At 46.6% G+C, this 20,745-nt stretch overlaps 1 protein-coding gene across 2 annotated transcripts in view; it reads left to right on the top strand.

The window, feature by feature from the left end:
• Positions 1-20,745, top strand: part of esyt1b (extended synaptotagmin-like protein 1b) — a 32,271-nt gene that overhangs the window by 895 nt on the left and 10,631 nt on the right. The window contains exons 2-40 of one of the 2 annotated variants that reach the window (XM_072715334.1): positions 1,167-1,208; positions 3,829-3,963; positions 4,095-4,168; positions 4,261-4,333; positions 4,413-4,502; positions 4,601-4,656; positions 5,050-5,170; positions 5,750-5,926; positions 6,483-6,565; positions 6,705-6,753; positions 7,338-7,427; positions 7,513-7,608; positions 8,008-8,079; positions 8,184-8,270; positions 8,504-8,653; positions 9,065-9,190; positions 9,286-9,462; positions 9,563-9,645; positions 9,728-9,776; positions 9,916-10,005; positions 10,101-10,196; positions 13,051-13,122; positions 14,213-14,299; positions 15,233-15,379; positions 15,747-15,907; positions 16,008-16,149; positions 16,537-16,713; positions 16,826-16,908; positions 17,039-17,087; positions 17,204-17,293; positions 17,438-17,533; positions 17,846-17,917; positions 18,078-18,164; positions 18,726-18,872; positions 19,251-19,408; positions 19,773-19,935; positions 20,098-20,274; positions 20,387-20,469; positions 20,600-20,648. In XM_072715334.1, the coding sequence (XP_072571435.1) occupies positions 1,167-1,208; positions 3,829-3,963; positions 4,095-4,168; positions 4,261-4,333; positions 4,413-4,502; positions 4,601-4,656; positions 5,050-5,170; positions 5,750-5,926; positions 6,483-6,565; positions 6,705-6,753; positions 7,338-7,427; positions 7,513-7,608; positions 8,008-8,079; positions 8,184-8,270; positions 8,504-8,653; positions 9,065-9,190; positions 9,286-9,462; positions 9,563-9,645; positions 9,728-9,776; positions 9,916-10,005; positions 10,101-10,196; positions 13,051-13,122; positions 14,213-14,299; positions 15,233-15,379; positions 15,747-15,907; positions 16,008-16,149; positions 16,537-16,713; positions 16,826-16,908; positions 17,039-17,087; positions 17,204-17,293; positions 17,438-17,533; positions 17,846-17,917; positions 18,078-18,164; positions 18,726-18,872; positions 19,251-19,408; positions 19,773-19,935; positions 20,098-20,274; positions 20,387-20,469; positions 20,600-20,648 (4,056 nt within the window). The remainder of the gene's footprint in view (positions 1-1,166; positions 1,209-3,828; positions 3,964-4,094; positions 4,169-4,260; positions 4,334-4,412; positions 4,503-4,600; positions 4,657-5,049; positions 5,171-5,749; positions 5,927-6,482; positions 6,566-6,704; positions 6,754-7,337; positions 7,428-7,512; positions 7,609-8,007; positions 8,080-8,183; positions 8,271-8,503; positions 8,654-9,064; positions 9,191-9,285; positions 9,463-9,562; positions 9,646-9,727; positions 9,777-9,915; positions 10,006-10,100; positions 10,197-13,050; positions 13,123-14,212; positions 14,300-15,232; positions 15,380-15,746; positions 15,908-16,007; positions 16,150-16,536; positions 16,714-16,825; positions 16,909-17,038; positions 17,088-17,203; positions 17,294-17,437; positions 17,534-17,845; positions 17,918-18,077; positions 18,165-18,725; positions 18,873-19,250; positions 19,409-19,772; positions 19,936-20,097; positions 20,275-20,386; positions 20,470-20,599; positions 20,649-20,745) is intronic. The other variant, XM_072715335.1, reaches the window with a different exon arrangement.

Below are 20,745 nucleotides of genomic sequence, written 5' to 3' on the forward strand. Positions count from 1 at the left end.
GTTTTTGATTTAAATTTTAAATTAAATCGCAGCTTGCAAACTGTAAATAAAATGAACTGAATAAGTTCTGTAAACCATCCATGACAAAAAAGTGAAAGGCTTTGAGGATCTAGAATATATATCAACTAGGTATGGAACATCATGTCTGTAAAACCTAGTGCTCAAAAAGACAAAAATTAAACAAACGAGCAGGTATATATTAATAAATATAAAACATTAATACGTGAATTAGTCATCCCTGGTATAGAAACTATTAATTATGCAGTATGAAGGAAACACTTTTGTTATTAAAATGTAGCAAGCTGCAGATGACAGACAAAATTTGAAATATTCCCGGTATACTCTAACAAGAGCGGGCTGGGTGAAAAACACCCTATTAAATAAATCTTTGTCTATATTAGGCAATCCTAGATACATACCCTCCGGGGGAATTTGGAGGGGCGGGGGGAGTCAAACAAAGTGGAGGAAAAGAGAGTAAATAAACGGAAAGTGGCTGTATGTTAGGGAGGGTTTTGGAGCTGCTCGAGACGGTCATTATCAGTTAGCACGTGGAGCGCGGCGCTGGGTGCTATGTGTGAGATACCGCTTCTGCTTTGCGCCACTCCTGTCACTCCTGTTACCGTGAGGAGTCTGACAAAGCACATGCTGCGGAGTGCTCAGATGCTAACGCTGACTCATTGTGAAAGCAGCCATTCTCCCTCTGAAACCAACCTGCCCGCACAGACGACCGGCTGGCGTGCCGCTCCTGAGGCAGGGACGCTAACACCCCATCAGCATTTACAGGCGCGTGCTCAGGGAATTTGCAGCTGCCAGTGCGGGCAGCGCTGTTGGGGTCTGTCACGTGCACCTTGTTGTATTACAGGGTGTGTTCCTAAATCTCTCTACCCACAATCCTTACAGAGGACACACTGATGTTAAGTGTCAGCTGACACACGCACAGTATTTGTATGTATGAACTATTTTCAGGTCATCTCTGATTGGTGTAACTATCTGATGTAAGTGGGAGAGGGGAGATTTAGTTTTTAATAATAATTAAACATAATGTTAAAAGTATACTGATTGGCCAGTGCCCATTTGGGGTTGGGGAGTGTGTCCAGATCAACAGAATGTGACAGTTTAATCGTGTAACACTTTGTCTTACTATTTCTGTTTTTTTTTCTTGGTAGATTCATATTCCAGATTTGGAGAAAGTCGAGTGGCTGAACAAGGTACTGCATTGTTTTGTTCTGTCTGACATCTGTATGCCATAATGCCAATCCCTTCATGAAACATTGCCCAGTGCCGCAGTAAGGTTAACGACAGTCACCCTCATTCGCTTTTCAACAAAACCCAGGCAACAGGCAAAAATAAAGGAGCTCAGTTTGTGCATAGATCATGCATATACGCACTCGAGTCAGAGGCACAGAAACCCTTTCTTGTCCCTGGTTGGGCTTGATATACAGTAGGGGTTGATATTTTCAGATCCAATCAGACCTTCAGTTGCCGTTAAATGTAAGCAGAATTCCCCCATCCATGTACCCAAACCCGGAGATAGTGCTTCTGTTTAAGATCAGTGGCTGTGTGACACACAGAGTTAAATGTTGGTGAAAAAGTATCGCTTCTGATGATCTTCAGCCCCCTATCACCCTGGTATCCCATGACGACCACGGGACACAGGAATAACTCACCAGGCTGCAGATTCTGCTGTATGTGAAAGACATTCTGTCTCCTTCTGGACTAAATCTGCCCCAGTGTCTTTCTTTTTGTGAACTAAAGCAGTAACTAGAGTAACCATGTCTTAGCTTAAGTGAATCCCAGTCTCAGTAATAACTACAGATCTGTGCTGGCCTGCCTGCCGTTGAGTGTTAGGAGAATAAGACTTTAAAAAACAAGAACAATGATCTTGCATGACTGCCGCTAATGTTATTTCCAAAGAGCCAGTTGCCTGCTGCCTATTTTTGATCTGGGGGCTATGACTCACCCCTCAGGCCCGCCAAACATTAACCAGCTGTGGTTTTCTAAATCAAGGAGTCTTTCAGGAAGTCTTCATCTGTACCATAAGAGCTGCTGCCTGGTTTAGCACAAGATGGCTTCCTGCCCCTAACCTGTGGGTCTGCCATTTAGGTGTCGATACAAAACGAGTTTCTGTTCTTCTCTTAAGACAAAAAGGACCACATCATCTTCTTCTTCTGCAGAGCTTGCATTAGTCTGCATGACTACACAGTTATTTTGTTTGTGCCGAGTCCTTTTTGCATGATTGATTTTGCATAAGCCAAGTCGAGTTGCGCAGTGATTGCACAAATGTTGCATTCCTAGTTGTAAGCAGTTATAAATTGTTACAGCAGTCAGACCAGTGGGGACTAGGCAGTTTTAGCATTTCAGCTAGTCTCCATTTTAGCATTTCAGCTAGTCTCCATTTTAGCATTTCAGCTAGTCTCCATTTTAGCATTTCAGCTAGTCTCCATTTTACCATTCTAGCTAGCCTCCATATTGACATAACCAGTACCCTAACTTTGGACATTACTAGTAGCCTACAATACTGCTAACCTGTATTTTAACATTGCTGCTAGATATCTTATAATCATGTATGAAACAAATAGCTTACTTCTGGTGTCCTGTCAATGGTGTACACTATATTTAGCTACCGGGGATAGGCACCAGATCGTCGGTATTGGATAAAAGTTGTATCCATAATGCATGCTGAATTTAATAATACCGACTACAGTCTTGTATTGCTTCATGACAGGGATATGTGCTGAGACATACATTGTTAAATGATTTTGCTGTTGTGTGAACATCATAGAGTGTACTTACACAAACCTAGGTCTGCAGTAAACTGTTTTTACTGTAGAAAGATTACTCTCTAAAATAACGCTAAAAAGTATGGTATAGTGAACACATAAACCAATAACATAGTTGTTTATTATCTTAATCAAGTGTCATGTAATGTACATAATTGTAGGTGGTACACTTTTACACCAGCATCACCACAAACACGAGTAATGCAATGCATTGTAATGCTATAATGGTTATGATGTCACTAGGTCATAGGAATTTTTAAGTTCCATTATAATGTTTTGGATGAGACCACTGTGATTTATGCGGTCTGTCGTCGATCGAAAGCTCATTATGCTGCGCATGAGTGGAATTTAAATAATCAGAGTTTGAGGAAGTTGTTAGAAATCCTTGACATTTAAATGTCAAGCAAACATTTCTGGTCCAATCCTGAGTGCAGAGCAGGTTTCATGCCGGGTCAGTGATGTATGTCCCCTGGAGGAGTCCATCAGGTGTCCTCTTAGCCAGGCGCCGGTGTGGGGTGTCCTCTTAGCCAGACGCCGGTGTGGGGTGTCCTCTTAGCCAGACGCCGGTGTGGGGTGTCCTCTTAGCCAGACGCCGGTGTGGGGTGTCCTCTTAGCCAGACGCCGGTGTGGGGTGTCCTCTTAGCCAGACGCCGGTGTGGGGTGTCCTCTTAGCCAGGCGCCGGTGTGGGGTGTCCTCTTAGCCAGGCGCCGGTGTGGGGTGTCCTCTTAGCCAGACGCCGGTGTGGGGTGTCCTCCTAGCCAGACGCCGGTGTGGGGTGTCCTCTTAGCCAGACGCCGGTGTGGGGTGTCCTCTTAGCCAGACGCCGGTGTGGGGTGTCCTCTTAGCCAGACGCCGGTGTGGGGTGTCCTCCTAGCCAGACGCCGGTGTGGGGTGTCCTTTTAGCCAGATGCCGGTGTGGGGTGTCCTCTTAGCCAGACGCCCGTGTGGGGTGTCCTCCTAGCCAGACGCCGGTGTGGGGCAGCGTCTGTTGTATCACGGTGCTTCAAAGGCGCCTCTCCATCTCTCGTGTCTTCACCCCCCATGCAGGTCCTGCAGCAAGCGTGGCCGTTTGTGGGCCAGTACCTGGAGAAGCTGCTGGTGGAGAGCATCGCTCCCTCCATCCGTTCCAGCAGCACTCACCTGCAGACTCTCAGCTTCACCAAGATTGACATGGGACGCAAGGTAACGTCATGCGCCGGTATGCTGTTTTGTCACATAGGCCTACGGGTTTCCTGTTTTGGCCTAATTGCTGGTGCATGGTGAGATTGGTGTTCTCTGTGTTTATTTGTCTCCATGGCGATGGTGGTCTGCAGCCTATGAAGGTAGTTGGTGTGAAGGTCCACACAGAGAATGACAAGGGGCAAATCCTGCTGGATCTCTATATCAAGTGAGTCTGCTCCTCTCACTGAGTTTGCCTCAGATGCAAATGTTGATCATATTGGACATGATTTCCATAATAATTTACCTTTTTGCATTTAGTTATGTAGGAGATGTCGAGATTGATGTGGAAGTCAAGAGGTATTTCTGCAAAGCAGGAGTGAAGGGGATACAGGTATGGGGAAACTTCTGCTCACGGCTTCATTGCGGCTCGATGGGCTCTGGGCTCACGCTCTCTGCTTCTCCGCCGCCAGCTTAAGGGCATGATGAGGGTGATCCTAGAGCCCCTGATCGGCGATGTCCCCATAGCTGCTGCGGTCACCATGTTCTTCATCAAAAGGCCGGTAAGTAGCTGACAGTGTCAGTCGACATCCACCAACACGATGTTCTCTAATATGGCCATAAGTCACCCTGCACTCTGCTGGGCTCCTGTCTTACCCAGAACCTGGACATCAACTGGACTGGCCTGACGAACCTACTGGACGTTCCAGGGCTGAAGTGAGTGGAGTGGAGTATTTGTAGTGCTGGTCCTCAATAGGACTGTAATTACCATTTATCTCTGGTGTGAATTCGCCTCAGCACAATCTCTTGGCCTTGCTGAGAATTAATTTTTTCTTCTCAATATCTGATTAGATTCAGAATTCTTGATTATCTAGCTAAAAATGCCTTGGCGCTTTAAAAGGAGAATTCAGGCAGCATTGCAGATTCCCACATAGCTGCAAATGGTTCTGTTTGACATGTTGTCACTTAAAATGTACAGCTAATGGCTTTATTAAATGGGTGGTTATTCTCCTACTATCAATATTATCTCCTGTACGGTACAAGCAGCATGTCAGTGCAAATACTGTTCTAATTCAAGCTTAAAATGGGTGTGTCGATCATTCACTGTAGTGTCATGTCGGATAAGATGATAATGGATGCCATCGCCTCGTTCCTGGTGCTGCCCAACCGTCTGACAGTGCCCCTGGTGGCTGGCCTGCCCATCGCTCAGCTGCGATCTCCCCTTCCAAGGGTAACGCCTTCGATATATGCACTGCCATGCCCATAGTTTCTGCAGAAGCATAGCAAGCAGGCAGATTTGATTGAGAAACTAAGTTAACTGTGGTGTGTAGCTCAGCAGTTTAGAATGCTGCGCCGACCACCGTAAGGTTGTCGGTTCAGATCCCATGGCAACTCAGTGATGTTACTGAAGGGCTCTTGAACAAGGCTGCTGCTCCAGGAACTGGCTCACCCAGCCTTCTCAGTTCTACATCTGCCTGCGTAAATGTATCTGCAAAATAAATAGAATGTTGACTTGCTAAGCTCGAGGACCTCTGCTAGATCCATTAGACCAGTGTTTCCCAACCCAGTCCTTGGGGAACCCTGGACTGTCCATGTTTTTGCTCCCTCCCAGCTCCCAGCCAATCAGGAACACCAAATACCTGGTACAGGTGCGCTGGGAGCCGAGAGGAAGCAAAAATGTGGACTGTCCGGGGTTCCCTGAGGACTGGGTTGGGAAACACTGCATTAGACTAAAACAAAATATGTTGACATTGTCTTTATTGTTGCTCTTGCCCGCTTGCCTTCAAGCCGCCATCTTGGTTCTGTTTAGGGTGTAGTACGCATCCACCTTGTGGAAGCGCAGGATCTTGCGGCCAAAGACAGCTACGTGAAGGGGGTGACGGCGGGTATCTCAGACCCCTACGCCGTGCTTCGCGTGGGACCGCAGAGCTTCACCTCACATCATGTGGACAACAACCTCAATCCTCAGTGGGGGGAGATGTATGAGGTAGGATGGGGGGGCGGGCAGAGCATCGTGGACTGGACTGGGAGCTGCTGAAAGCTGCTGTCTGCCTTTAATGGGACCAAGATGGGGGGGGGGGGGGGCAGGGGCGGGGGGGTGTAAGCAGACCTTCAGGCAGGGGCACTGGATAGTTTAGGAAAACCTGAAGGATAACCGGGGGGGGGGGGGATCATGTAATGAAATGTGCATTAACCTGTTTATTATACAAACCAGGCCAATTTAGTGTCTTTGTCTAACATTTGGCCATATTTTGAATGTTACAGCATAAGCCTGTCCAGCAGCTATATAACTAAAATGAATAAATCAGAAAAATTTAACACATAGACTGATAATATATAAAATTTATTTCCTTTTTTTCCTGTATATTACTCGATCATCAGTGTGGTTTATGTAAATGTCTATTTTAATGACTTTCTTATTGAATGATTTAACACAGTGATGTTAAATCATTGCGCCTGCAATGTCCATGCTGTGTGTCTGTCAGCACATCGGACATTTGTGCGCTGCAGTCATGCCGGCTCTGTGTGTGACTGTGTGTCAGGTGATTGTCCATGAGGTGCCTGGTCAGGAGTTGGAGGTGGAGGTGTATGACAAAGACCCAGACCAGGATGATTTCCTGGGGAGGTACTTGTCCCCTGTCTCCCATCTCTCATCACCACCACCTGGTCGTCACCATCATCACCACAGAAACACAGGACAATGGAACTTGTCTCCGCTTTTTCCCGCCCTTTGTTTTGATCCCCTCTCCTGTGGTTGTCCGCAGGGTGACGGTAGACCTTGGCATGGTGAAGCAGGCGCATGTTCTGGATGAGGTGCGTTTGGAATTACGCCTTTGGGTCGTGGCCCATGAAGCAATTAGCAGATTTTAATGTTCTTAATCCTGTAGATAGGATCTTATTTATTTAAAATGATATTATTGTTATTATTCAGATGCCATCAAGTGGACGGTTGTATTTCAGGTTCTAAGTCCATACTGGCCGACTGTATATCTTCTCCCCCTTTCTGTCTCTGGCGTTACAGACCAGGAATCTTGTTTGGATGTTTGGTACCACTTTACTATAAGGCTCCCTTTTAACACTTGATAGTAACTCATTAATAAAAAGAAAACATGCATGTTTAAAATTGTCTATTAATAATTTACAATGTGTTACAACCTAACTAATAAGCAGATTATAAACCATTCATAAACCCTTTATATGGGGAGCCTTACCATTGCCGGATGTTTTGTCGATTTAAGCCTGATCTTGACGTTTCTTGATCATTTGCTTCAGTTATTGGGACATAAATCAAACAGCGCCGTATAAAAAACGCACTAAGAATGAAAATACTGTTTATATGTAAGGTATTGCTGTAATTATGCATGCTTTTAAAAGCTCCCCCTTCTCTTCCATTACAGTGGTTCCCACTGAAGGACATTGATACAGGGCGTCTCCATCTGAAAATGGAATGGCTCTCACTGCTGCCCTCTAGTGACAAGCTGGAGCAGGTTAGCCTCTTCAGTGCGACATCGGGTCGCTTCTGCTGCTGCGTTACACTGTTCCTGCCGCCACATCTCCTTGTTCTTGTTTCAGGTGATTGAGAGGAATAAGACAGTAGCTGTGAAAGCAAGCAGCCGTCCCTCAGCTGCCATCCTGGCTGTGTACTTGGACCGCGCTGAGGAACTTCCTGTGAGTCATATACCTGCTTCCTGTTTCCATGGGACCCAGTCACTTCCTGTGGGTGCAGGGTCGGCTTTGGCCACTGCGCACAATAACAGCCCCATCCTCACTTTTGGGTGTGGTTTTTTGTGGGCATGTTGAAACCAATCCCGGGCCAAGTGAACCCATATGGCTGTAAACTCCTCCCTCAAGAAGATCAGTGATCTTCAGCTGCTTCTACTCGCATGCTCCTGCCAGTGGTCACGTTGCCATGGGATCTGGCTGTTATCTGGACCGCAGGGAGGGGAACAATGGGGCAGAAACAGCTGCACACGCCCTCAGCCATGCTTCATATGCTTGGAATTGCTGTCCTCCTTTTAGCCTTTGCTGTGTTGCTTACTGTTTTTCTGTTGGAAAAATGCATTGCAGATGAAGAAGGGCAACAAAGAGCCCAGCCCCTTGGTGCAGCTGTCTGTGCAGGGTGTCACTCGGGAGAGCAGGGTGAGTCGCATTGGTTGGGTTATTTATGGTCTTTCATTCTGTACACACAGTGCTATCAGATACAGCGGTCTGCGCTTTTCAGTCACTGTCGTTCATCTTGTCAGATGTGCGCTGAGACCACAGACCCCGTGTGGGAGGACGCCTTCACCTTTTTCCTTCACGTCCCCAACCAGCAGAACATCGTCATCCAGGTATCACACCCAGATACTGTGAAGTCACCTGCTTCCCAGTTACTTTCTGTGTGATTGATCAAGCAGCCAAATTTTGAGAGATCGATGTATTGATATTCGCAAATTTCATGTTGCTTGTTCTCATTGTCCTACTGCTGTCTTCAGCGAACGTGCTGTCCAGTTTTCTGGGTAGTATCCCAACACACCTCGCCGATCTTGTCTTTCTTGTAAGCCCCTCTGATGTCTGTCCACAGGTGAAGGACAGTGACCGGGTCCAGTTGCTCGGCAGCCTGTCCATCCCGCTGTCTCGCCTGCTGGCCAACCATGACCTTTCTGTGGATGACTGGTTTCCATTGGCTGATGCCAAGCCTACTAGTCGCATCTCTCTTCGGGCCGTCCTAAGGGTGAGGCCACTTCCACGTTATGCTCTAGATCAGGGGTGGAGATCTTGATCCATGGAAGGCCGGTGTGGGCGCGGGTTTTTGGGATGACCTCTCAATCAGCCAATAATAAAGCAGTGGTTCTCAACTCCAGTCCTGGGGACCCACTGTGATTGGCTGATTGAGAGGTCATTCCTAAAAACCCGCACTCACACCGGCCCTCCACGGAACAGGTTCCCCACCCCTGTTCTAGATCCATAGCGAGGTTCCTTAATGAATGAGAGATCAGTCCTGCAGTCCTTGATGGACACAAGTGGTTTTGAATGTCCTGGATCTCTGCCAATGGGCCATACTAACAATGGCTCTTTCTTTCATCCACTCGCCATTGTCTCAGTTATCAGGAGTCTCCAAATGCCACCCTCTTCCGTTTCCCAGGTGCTCTGGCTGGACGAGGAAGCCGCCCTCCGTGCGCCGAAGCTCTGGCTCTCCGGTCCCCCTTCTGAGGGCGTGGCCACGGAAAGACCCCAGCACACGACCCCTAGTGACAGCTTTGCTACCGAGGTAAGCGGCAGGCCGCAGGTGTGTGCAGTCTGTTCCACGATGGTCTGCGGTCCGCAGTACTGCCTCACTCAGAAGCTGCACTTTCCATCCTCTAGGGGGTGCTGCGGATTCATCTGGTGGAGGCGCGGAATCTGATCGCCAAGGATAATCTCATGGGCGGCATAGTGAAGGGGAAGAGCGATCCCTATGTGAAGACGCGTGTCGGGGGAAAGACCTTCCGGAGTCATGTGGTCAACAAGAATCTGAACCCCACCTGGAACGAGCTGTATGAGGTACGGCCTGTCCGGCCCACCTGCCCAGGGTACACTGCACACCCATTGCTGTTAAGAATGAGCTGAGGACACGGTCAGGACCCATTTGCTGTCTTTCCAGGTGATTCTGACCCGAGTGCCGGGGCAGGAGGTCCAGTTTGACTTGTACGATGATGATGTTGGCACGGATGAATTCCTGGGGAGGTGGGTGAGCATTTTAATTTAGGTATATTGTGTTTTGGTTATGGACAGCCTGGTTAATCATAACGTCCTTCTGTGTGGGCAGGTTTAAGGTCGGCTTGAGTGACGTTATCCGCTCACAGCATGTCGACCAGGTGAGGGTGTGTCAGAAGGTGCTGTGATGGGATCCATACATACTCAGTGCAGTTTTTGTGGAGTTTTGTTTGACACAGTATGGAGGATTGCCTTACTGATGACTCATTGCGTGTCTTTTCCTGTGGGGGTCTGCTTCAGTGGTACACATTGAATGATGTGAAATCCGGCAGCGTCCACCTGGTCCTGGACTGGATGCCTACTGTTGTGGATCCTTCCCGGCTGGATGAGGTCAGACTAAGCTAAGCTCTCCATAATCCTTTATCTGCAATTGTTTGATGAGAGGAGACCGAACTGCACGCTCTGTGAATTTACCAAACCCTCAGGTCCTGAAGCTCCAAGCCCAGAAATCGTACCAGAACAAGGCCGTGCCCTCTGCCGCCCTGCTCTTTGTGTACGCGGAGCGCGCCCACGCCCTGCCTGTAGGTACACCTTTCCCGAGTTCCCAGAATTCCCAAAGTTTGTTGTCTGCTTTTTGTCTGATTTCTTTAGCTTTGATGAGTCAGATATATTTGTGTAGGTATGTGATTATATACAGTAAGTATGAGATCTAACCAGCTAGCATTGTACAGTAAATATTAGGCAACTACAGTTTAATTGTGGTTTGCCTTTAAGAGAAACATGGTATTTTTTTCTGCAAGGTGTTTCGGGTGTCTGTGGAATACAAGTACGGACATGCTTTGAAATATATACCACTTGTTAATTCCTTTTTTTAAAATGACCATTCACACCTGCTACTGTCGCTGGTAATTAAAATATTGAGGGTTAATTTTGAAGGCAATCTGAAGTAACTGGCGTCGAATTGATATGAAGAAGATGAAAATTTTAATTTTATTGGGTAACATTTTGGGGCTGCGGGGAGGGGCAGGGATGGGCAAGGACAAAAACACATAGGCAAAGGCTGGTGGCCGAGCAGGAGCACCTGAAAGATGGAATTTAGTTGGAGAAAGAAGGAAATGGGGAAAGGGCAGTCGGGGAATCCCGGGTCGGATTGCTGGTGTTTATATTCCAAGATGGATCCTGCTAGACTCAGGAGGTGAAGGTTAAGAGAGTGGGAAGTGAGGAGGAGGTGAGCGGGAGGTGGGGTGTGAGGGGGAGGTGAAGGTTACGAGAGAGGGAGATGAGGGGGGGTGAGGGGGAACTGAGAGGGAGGTGAGGGTTACGTGAGAGGGAGGAGAGAGGAGAAGGGTCCAGCTGCAGACGCCTGTAGAGTGGAGCTCCACCGGAAATACGCCACCTCCACAGGAAACACGTGGCCTCAACTCTGTGTCACAGCGAATAAACCCTAACCCTAAACCTAACCGGAGCTCCACTTTACGTCCTTAAAGATCACGTGTTTCCGGTGGAGCTCCACTCTACAGGCGTCTGCAGCTGTACCCTCTTGGGAGAGAGGGATGTGAGGGGGAAGTGAGAGGGAGGTGAGGGGTGAGGGGGAGGAGAGAGGGAGGTGAGGGGGAAGTGAGAGAGAGGTGGGGGGTGAGGGGGAAGTGAGAGGGAGCAGACGAGTCAGGGGACAAGGGGTGAGCTTCAGTTGCTCCATGAGTCGCTGGCTGTGACTCTTTGGGAAACGATCTTCTTCACGGGAGCCTGGCTACCAGGACTATGGCAGCACCTGGGCTGGTATCTCAATCCCAACCCCATATCTTTGGGATTTGGACCCTTGCACACCATCTGCTCCAAACACCTGTCTGAAATCCCGACAGGTAGCCACTGGCCAGGGTGCTGCAGCGAGCCCATGACCACCTGTCCTGTCTGTGTCGCTGCATCCCAGTAACACTGCTGTGACACTGAAATTGGGCCTCTCTGACTTCCAGAATTAGGTCACTGTACCTTCAGATAACAGAAACATTGTAGAATATCGTTATTTACTCAACAATACGTTCCAGAAACGTACACCCTTAGGAATTAGGAGATTGATTAGCAGTCAGATGCTTTTCCCATCATCTTTCCTGGCTGATCATCAGGAAGTGTGATCGTCTCTAACTGTGGAGTGTACAGGTTTGTCTTTGCATCAGCAATGATTGCAGATTTTTTTTTCTGCTCATCAGGCTGGGCCATTTCCTAACAGTTAGACAGCCATCATTCTGCAGCCAGAAGGATTACTCACAAATTGAGAATATTCAATACAGCAATTAAATATTAGAGTTCATGACATTGTGATGAAAAACAAACCTGACTTATGGATGTGTGGTCAGGAAAAAGCCTCCTCTCCAAAAAGATCATGGCAGCACGGCTAAGATTTGCAAAGATGCATCAGAAGGGATTTCAAGATTTCTGGAACAATGACAATGAATCACCACAACGGTGAATCAGGACAAACGGCGCATAGCAGCCAGCCGGCGCGGTGGAGGAGGGGCGATGCTTTGGATTGTTTTGCAGCGAAGGCACTTGGCCTCCTTGTAGCCATAAAGTCGACCTTGAGCTCCTTTTTTACAGCCTCTGCGTGGTTTCTGTGCTTAATGTTAACAGTGTCGTTGGAATTAGCCTATTATACCATCATTTGAGGGCTTCTGAGAAAAACTGAATTTAATGTAACAATTAGCAGATCTACTGGATCGGTGAAAACAGTTTTGAAAAAGTCCAAGATAAACCCTCAGCCTCACTGAGATCCTGTTTGGTATCATTTCTCTGTAACGTTACTGCCTTTGTATCTGATATATGATATGACAGACCTCAAAAGTCTGATTTCCGGCCCTATCTGCAGTTTGCTCTCGCTTCCTGTTGTGCCAGCAAACATCTGAGCTGTGTCAGTGTGTCAGACTAACTGCATTGTTGGTATTGCTCCATCTTGTGGGCTGTTCTGAGACAGAGGAAAAGGACAGAATGCAGGTGTCACTTGAGCAGGAAGATGCACTGAACACATGAACACACAGACTGTGCAGACAGGAGTGTGGGAGTGTGACTCCACGTCACGCTCACTGACTTTCAGAAAATATCAGAATCACGTCGGCATGTTTACGGGATTGGTCCCGTTTCAGTGCAGGAAATGGGATTCATAAAGTATAAGACCTATCATCAGTTAAATGACCATAAATTATTCCTGCACAAAAAAAAAACATTACAAGAAAAGTGAAGTGCGAGTGATGGCTTCTGTTTCTCTGGAGGATCTCTGTAGACGCATAGGTAGGCCTCCCCACAACATCCAGTGAGCATCTGACAGGTTAACAGTGGGACCTTGGGATTGGGGGGCAACTGATGCTGGCACTATGTTGATACTGTTGTGTGGCCCCCTCCGCTCATTGTTTTGCTTGCCCTTCTTCTGCATCTTGTGAGCAGTTAAAGAAGAGTGGAAAGGAGCCAATGGCGGGTGTGGAGCTCATCCTGGGAGGAGTGTCCTACAAGACCAAGGTATGTCCCTTGTGTTTTTTGACTCTGCCCTCAAGTTTGGCAAACAGGTTAATGTGGTTGTCAAATCCAGTTTCGTCCAGCTTAGAACCATCTCAGAACTTACACTGTTCCTCTCTTCAAGTGACCTTGAAATAGTCACACATACATTCATCTTCTCAAGGCTTGATTACCTCAGCTACCTGTATACTGGAATTAACCAGTTTTTCCTGGCCCACTGTCAGCTTGTTCAGGACGATGCAGCGAGGCTTCTCACAAGCTAGAAGGGATGACATAATTCCTGTCCTTACCCAGACTGCCGCAGTCCACCTTAGGATTGATTTTAGGATCTTCCTGTTTGTCTATAAAGCCTCCAGTGGCTTAGCTCTCTTGTATTTGTCCCTACATAACCTCCAAGCTTCTTGGGTCATCGGAAATTCTGATAATCCCTCGCTTCAAACGGAAGCTCAAAGGTGACCGTGTGTTCTCAGTCACAGCACCCAGATTGCGGAACAGTGTCCCCCTGGCCAGCAGATCAGCTCCCTCTGCTCATTTTTTAAAATCCCGTCTTAAAACACTTTTCCATTCTCCAGCGTTTAAGTCAGATTAATTCCTTTCTTATACTCCTTTTCTCAATTTTTATTTATTACTGTTATTGTCATAATTTTTTTTCCTCTTTCCTTTCTTTTTGGTGATCCTCTCAACACTTTGGTCAACAAATGTTGTTTTTAATTCTGCTTTATAAATAAATGTGACTTTTGACTTTGACTTCTGCTGCTGTGGTCACTGGCCTCTGTGCGAATAATACATCACTGTTTTCATTCAACATTAGTGGTGTGAAATTACTCTATTCAAAACAGAATTTAATTTCAGGGTGCTATATTACTGCTGTCATTTTCAAATTAAGTCGTGTGATTGAAATCCAGAATTTCTATTGCATCTATTTTGAGTTTGCATTGCATTTTAAAAAGATGTAATTCTTTATTAAACATGATATGCTCCCATTTAATTTATTCAGCACTTTGAACCTTCATTACAGACCATGAAATGATGTCCTATTGCATGTAAGACAATTTTCTCAAGTGACCTCTATTCATCTGCTTTTCATCTTAAGGTGTGTGATCGTTCCACCTCTCCTAAGTGGAGTGAGTCATTCTCCTTTCTTGTACGTGATCCCGCAGAGGATATCCTCACAGTGAAGGTAAGGCACCTTCTCACTCTTTTTTGATGTCTATATGAAAACCGGTTTCTGGTCTTGATAGACCCACCTTAGTTACATGCAGATATTCGTGTTGTCAGCTTAAAGTTATATGGCCAACTCTGAGGAAACAGGGTGCAGTGACACTTGTGATATCAACAGTTTATTGACTATCAGCAAACTCAAATTAAATACAGTGGTGTGAAATTTAACACACTGCATTTTCACTTACTGATGGTATTGCAAATTAGCATTTCTCTCCAACATCTGTCTTTAAAGTGTAGATAATTTCTCTGTTTTCCTGTTGGTGGCTTATTGGACAGATGTTAAGGGAGCGTTTCGTGGCCCCCAAACTATGGAACTCTGTTCCACACTATGTTGCTTCTCTTCCATCACATCTGAACTAAAGTAATTTCTCTTCCATGAACATCTCTCTATTGTCTTCCTCCTTTACTAATTACTGACCCCCCCCCCCAACCTTGGGATCGTGAAAGGTGCTATATAAATGTAACATTATTATTATTATTATTATTATTATTATTTATTGTTGTTGTTATTATTTACCCAATGGAATATCTATGTCGCTTTTCTCTCTCCATTCTACATATTCATTCTATTCCACCGCCAAACAACCTAATTAAAATAATTGATTGGGTGTGGTGTGCTGAAAGTGGAATATAATGGTAACGCAGGCTGGAGGTCAGGAGGACCTGATGTAAAGCAGCTGCTGCATGTGACGGCTTCACAGTGTGTGATATACGCAACTGGGAATTTGTACTGGGTCTAGGATCTCCACCTTGATGAAAGAGCCACAGCAGCTTTGGTTTCTTGGAATGTGAACTGGTGATCTTCCGGCCCTGCTCTGGGTCACATACCTACAGTAAAATTATATCTCTGTATGGTGGAATAGTAATGAATGTCTTCCTCTTGGAACAGCTTTCTCATAGCTGGGGCCTGGCTCTCGGCTCGCTCTTCCTGCGAGTCAAAGACCTGCTGTCGGTACCGGGCCTGGTGCTGGACAACTGGCTGAGTATCGATGGGGCCTCAGCTGACAGTGAGATTCTACTGAGGGCTGAACTGAAGGTGAGAATTTGGCTTCACGTAGCTACATGCAAGCGATCCCCTATGTGCAAAAGCCTTTGGTTAGAAGGACTAGGAAGTTCCTGTTTTCTTTCATGGTTGTTGCAGACATTGTTACAAAGTAGGGAAAGTTTGCTGGCTCCTAGCTGGTTGGCACACAGAATGGACAAGGAAGGAACTGAACTCGAATACATTATTTCCTGGATGTAGGACATATGGGGATTAATTGTGCTTTGGTCAATGACATTATACAGACATAATGGAACAGCTTGTACAAACAAACAAGGCACCTTCACACTCCATGCATGGAATTTCTGATGAGCTGTGAAGTTGTGACCAGATTCTTATTGACATGCTGTCACACCCCCAGCTCCTGTGTTCCGGTGCCACAGACGGCAGTGGGGGGCAAGCAGATGTACCCAGCCTGCTGGATACCCTCAGCTCGAAGACTAAGAATGATGCCGTCGACCCAAACAAGGGGAGACTCCCCACAGCCAAAGAGGGGCTACAGCAGAAAGCAGGGGATTCTGGGTAACATATCATGCTGCTATGTCTCCATGGTAGGACAGCATTGGAGACGTAGGAAGACCCAGGTTCACTCTGAGTTCCTCATTCTTCTGTGTGCTTTTAGGCATAAAGGGACTGACTCTGTTAGTGCCGTGTCACCGCCCTCACTCTCCCCGACTGGGCCAGGGCATAAAGAAGAATTACCCGAGGACAGTGTGGGCAAACGACCCTTCCAGACTACCCCCAACTCCAACTTTGCTACTGAGGTAAGACTGAAGATGGTGGAGGACGGGGAAGATGGTGGCGCAGGAGGTAGTGCTGTTGTTCGGCAACCAGAGGGTTGCAGGTTCCAGCCCTGGCTCCTTCTGACCCATCAAAGTGTCCTTCAGCAAGTCACTGAACCCCAAATTGCTCCTGGTGTGCGGATTGGCGCCTTTGCATGGCAGCCTTCGTCACCGGTGTATGAGTGTGAATGTGAAGCATGTATTGTAAAGCACTTTGAGTACTCGTAGGAGTAGAAAAGTGCTATACAAATGCAGTCCATTTACCAAGATCAGTATTTACCAAATCAGTAATGTAATATGTATCTTGTTTAAACTCTAAATACTATAAATGAGTACGGTTGATGTGCAGTAATGATGTTTGTCATGTAGGGGGTGCTACGCATTCACCTGGTAGAGGCCCAGAATCTGATTGCAAAGGATAACCACATGGGGGGCATGGTGAAGGGGAAGAGTGACCCTTATGTCAAGGTACATATCGGGACTGTGAAGTTCTGCAGTCATGTGATCAAGGAGAACCTGAATCCCGTCTGGAATGAGCTGTATGAGGTACCACAGTTTATCACTCTCTGGTATTTTATATAAAATCGCCAGCTTTATGCTGGTAGCTGTTAGAATGCGTTTTGAGGATTTTGGCTGTTGCCGTGTTGTGGTGTTCCAGGTGGTCCTGACCCAACAGGCAGAGCAGGAGGTGCAGTTTGAAGTGTATGATAAGGATGTGGGCACAGACGACTTCCTGGGGAGGTGAGTTTTCACGGTGATGATATTTGAATGATGCTTGTGTTTTTATATGGGTGTGCACCATTATTAAGCTTAAAGTTGGAAGAATATTATATCCAGAATAGATATAAGTGAAGATAATTTGTGTTTGCAGGTTCAATGTCAGCCTGAGTGACATCATCAGCTCCCAGTACATGGATGAGGTGAGGTCTGCCTTTGAACCTCGCTGTGAACCTTGTGTGTGTCGTGTGTGTGTGTGTGTGTGTGTGTGTGTGTGTGTGTCTCGTTAACCTTTCTGCATGGCGTGATCCGGTTCCAGTGGTACACTCTGAGTGACGTGAAGTCAGGCCATGTCCACCTGGTTCTGGAGTGGGTTCCTAAGGTTCAGGACCGGACCAGACTGGATCAGGTCAGTGGAAGCCTTGGTCCATCCACTATATACATGTCTGCTCTGCTCCTGTGGTGATACAGAGTGTAATTACAGCCTGGAGCTGATGACAGGTGTGATGTCAGTATTCGGCATTCTGAGAGTGTGAATTTACTGAATCCCCAGGTCCTGCAGCTTCAGACCCAGAAGTCGTACCAGAACAAGGCTGTGCCCACTGCTGCTCTGCTCTTTGTGTATGTGGAGCGCGCCCACGCCCTGCCTGTAAGTACCCCCCCTCCAGAGAGCCGGGGGTGTCACTGCGTGTTATACAGCTCAGTGCTGCGCAGGGGTCACTTCTTATGATGGGAGCTGTGAATCTCAAGTTGTGTGTGTAGTTTGGTCTCTCTGCTATGATCAATTTCAGGCCTTCTTTTGGTTCCACCCTGGAGTATAATAGGCTTCTATTTATATAGACTCTGAAAAATTAGTTGTTCTGACATGAGATGAATTATATCCATGTGAGAAACTAAAGGAAAGGATCACTATAGATGGGAATAGTCATTCATGTCCGTTCACTCGCTTCCTCCTGTCCAGATAAAGAAGAGCGGGAAGGAGCCAAAGGTGGGGGCCGAGATCATCTTCAGGGAAACTACCTACAAGACCAAGGTGAGATGGGGGCTCCTTCCCTCCAGTAGCCATGGTGACGAGCTGATATCAGAGTGACTGGATTCCCAGTAAATATGGCCTCAGTATGTATATAGATGCTGGTCCTGCTGGATTTACGTATGGAAGTGAATAGCATGGCGGTGGCCGTTCCTGTTCTCAGGTGTGCGATCGTTCTACTTCGCCCCAGTGGGATGAGGCCTTTCACTTTCTGGTTCCGGACCCCAAGGAGGACATCCTGAAAGTGAAGGTAAAACAACTGAAGTGGCCTTCAGCAGTGTTTGTGCTGCATGCGTTACAGCGAACATCTCCAAGATCACGGAGGTGGCAAAGTAGAATCGTTCAATGAAGATCTGAATTATTTTCTCTCTTTTTTTTTGGCAGACAGAATGTTCTAATGATATTTATCTTAGAAATCCCTCAATTATTTATCCAAGTGAAATACTTCTGATTATGAGAATCGTAGTAGTAGTTCCCTTATGATACCATCCATCCATCCATCCATCCATGCATTCATTCGTATTCCAACACACTATCCTGGTCAGGCTTGCAAGACTGAGGGTAACACAGATTCTGATTTTTTTTTTCTACAGCAGGCTGTATTTTAATATCCAATTTGGAGAATTATAAATGCTACTGTTACCAGAGGGCTTTGGGTTTATATGCACATTATATTTCAAACTCATCTTATAAAAGAACCTTCTGTCAAGTTCTCATCCAGACAAACTGCTGTGTCATTAATGGCTAACATTTCCTGTGCTGGATTGATATGATCTGTACTGACAGGTCTCCATCTGGCTCTGTGTTACAGCTGTACCACACTGGGGATCAGCCCACTGGCTCGCTGGTTCTGCTTGTCAGAGAGCTGCTTTCAGAACCAGGCCTGGTACTGGACCGCTGGCTGAGTCTGGATGGAGTTCCTGCTGAGAGTCAGATACTGCTGAGGGCTGAGCTCAAGGTAAAGCTCAGTAATGGCACTTTAAGGCTCCCCATTGTTACACACGTAAGATGAGGGTTCTGTGTTCTGTTTCCAGTACAGACTGTGCAGGTGCTTATTAGAACACTGTTATACTGCACACTGATTAAGGTCATCTTCACACGCAGAATGCTCACCATAAAATTTACAGAGATTGTGCTTTTAAGACCTGTCTTAAAATCTCCAGTAAAAATTATTGCATGTTCATGAGTGGAAGGGTCAAACAATAGTGCACTTTGAAGGAACCTTAATTTTGGTTTTTAAACCATCAGCTAATGTGATGAAGCTTATCGATGCCGCCAGGGCATCACTGCCGCGCACTAACGGTCTATGAGAATTTATTCATATTTTCGTCAACAGATCTTGGATTCAAAGATACTCAAAGTTGGCCCAAGTCACGCTAGTGTTCCTGCCAGCTCCCCTTCTGCCACGGAGGTGGAGCAAACTGTAGTCCCGCCCAAAGATACCATCACCCCACCCAGTCAGGAGGTGACACATAAAGCTGCCATTAGCAAAGGGTGAGTCAGATTTGGAAAGACAGGTGTTGGTGGTCATGGATTTCCCTGATGCTGTGAAGACAGTCACACCACGTTTATTGCAGCACATGTACAGATGGTACCTGACTTTGACACACACTGACGGCTGGTGCCTGTCTTTGTCCCTGACTTTGACACACACTGACGGCTGGTGCCTGTCTTTGTCCCTGACTTTGACACTCACTGACGGCTGGTGCCTGTCTTTGTCCCTGACTTTGACACACTGACGGCTGGTGCCTGTCTTTGTCCCTGACTTTGACACACACTGACGGCTGGTGCCTGTCTTTGTCTCTGACTTTGACACACACTGACGGCTGGTGCCTGTCTTTGTCCCTGTTACACTTAGGGATGAGGGGCCACACCCTGCTAGGGCACCAGTGTCTCCCACACCTGAGAAGATCAAGGAAGGAGCTCCAGCCAAGGTAGAACCTCAGGAAGTCTCCATTGTTCCCAGCCCAGTGTCCACTAAGCCCAGTCGGACATCTCCTGACCCCAGCTTTGCTACAGAGGTGAGATTATTACTATGAAAAACACATTATCTGCTTTGTTTTAGAAATATTAGTATGGCGTATAGAGTATAAATTATTAAACATGTTAGAAATTCAGGGTCCTGGTAATCATTTTGTGGAAGAGTGTAAGATAATACAGTAATAATAACGTTCTTCCTGTAGGGGGTGCTACGCATTCACCTGGTAGAGGCCCAGAATCTGATTGCAAAGGATAACCACATGGGGGGCATGATGAAGGGGAAGAGTGACCCTTATGTCAAGGTACATATCGGGACTGTGAAGTTCTGCAGTCATGTGATCAAGGAGAACCTGAATCCCGTCTGGAATGAGCTGTATGAGGTACCACAGTTTATCACTCTCTGGTATTTTATATAAAATCACCAGCTTTATGCTGGTAGCTGTTAGAATGCGTTTTGAGGATTTTGGCTGTTGCTGTGTTGTGGTGTTCCAGGTGGTCCTGACCCAACAGGCAGAGCAGGAGGTGCAGTTTGAAGTGTATGATAAGGATGTGGGCACAGACGACTTCCTGGGGAGGTGAGTTTTCACGATGATGATATTTGAATGATGCTTGTGTTTTTATATGGGTGTGCACCATTATTAAGCTTAAAGTTGGAAGAATATTATATCCAGAATAGATATAAGTGAAGATAATTTGTGTTTGCAGGTTCAATGTCAGCCTGAGTGACATCATCAGCTCCCAGTACATGGATGAGGTGAGGTCTGCCTTTGAACCTCGCTGTGAACCTTGTGTGTGTCGTGTGTGTGTGTGTGTGTGTGTGTGTGTATGTGTGTGTGTGTGTGTGTGTGTGT

This window comes from Paramormyrops kingsleyae, chromosome 8, assembly GCF_048594095.1.
Source record: "Paramormyrops kingsleyae isolate MSU_618 chromosome 8, PKINGS_0.4, whole genome shotgun sequence".
Lineage (NCBI taxonomy): Eukaryota > Metazoa > Chordata > Actinopteri > Osteoglossiformes > Mormyridae > Paramormyrops > Paramormyrops kingsleyae.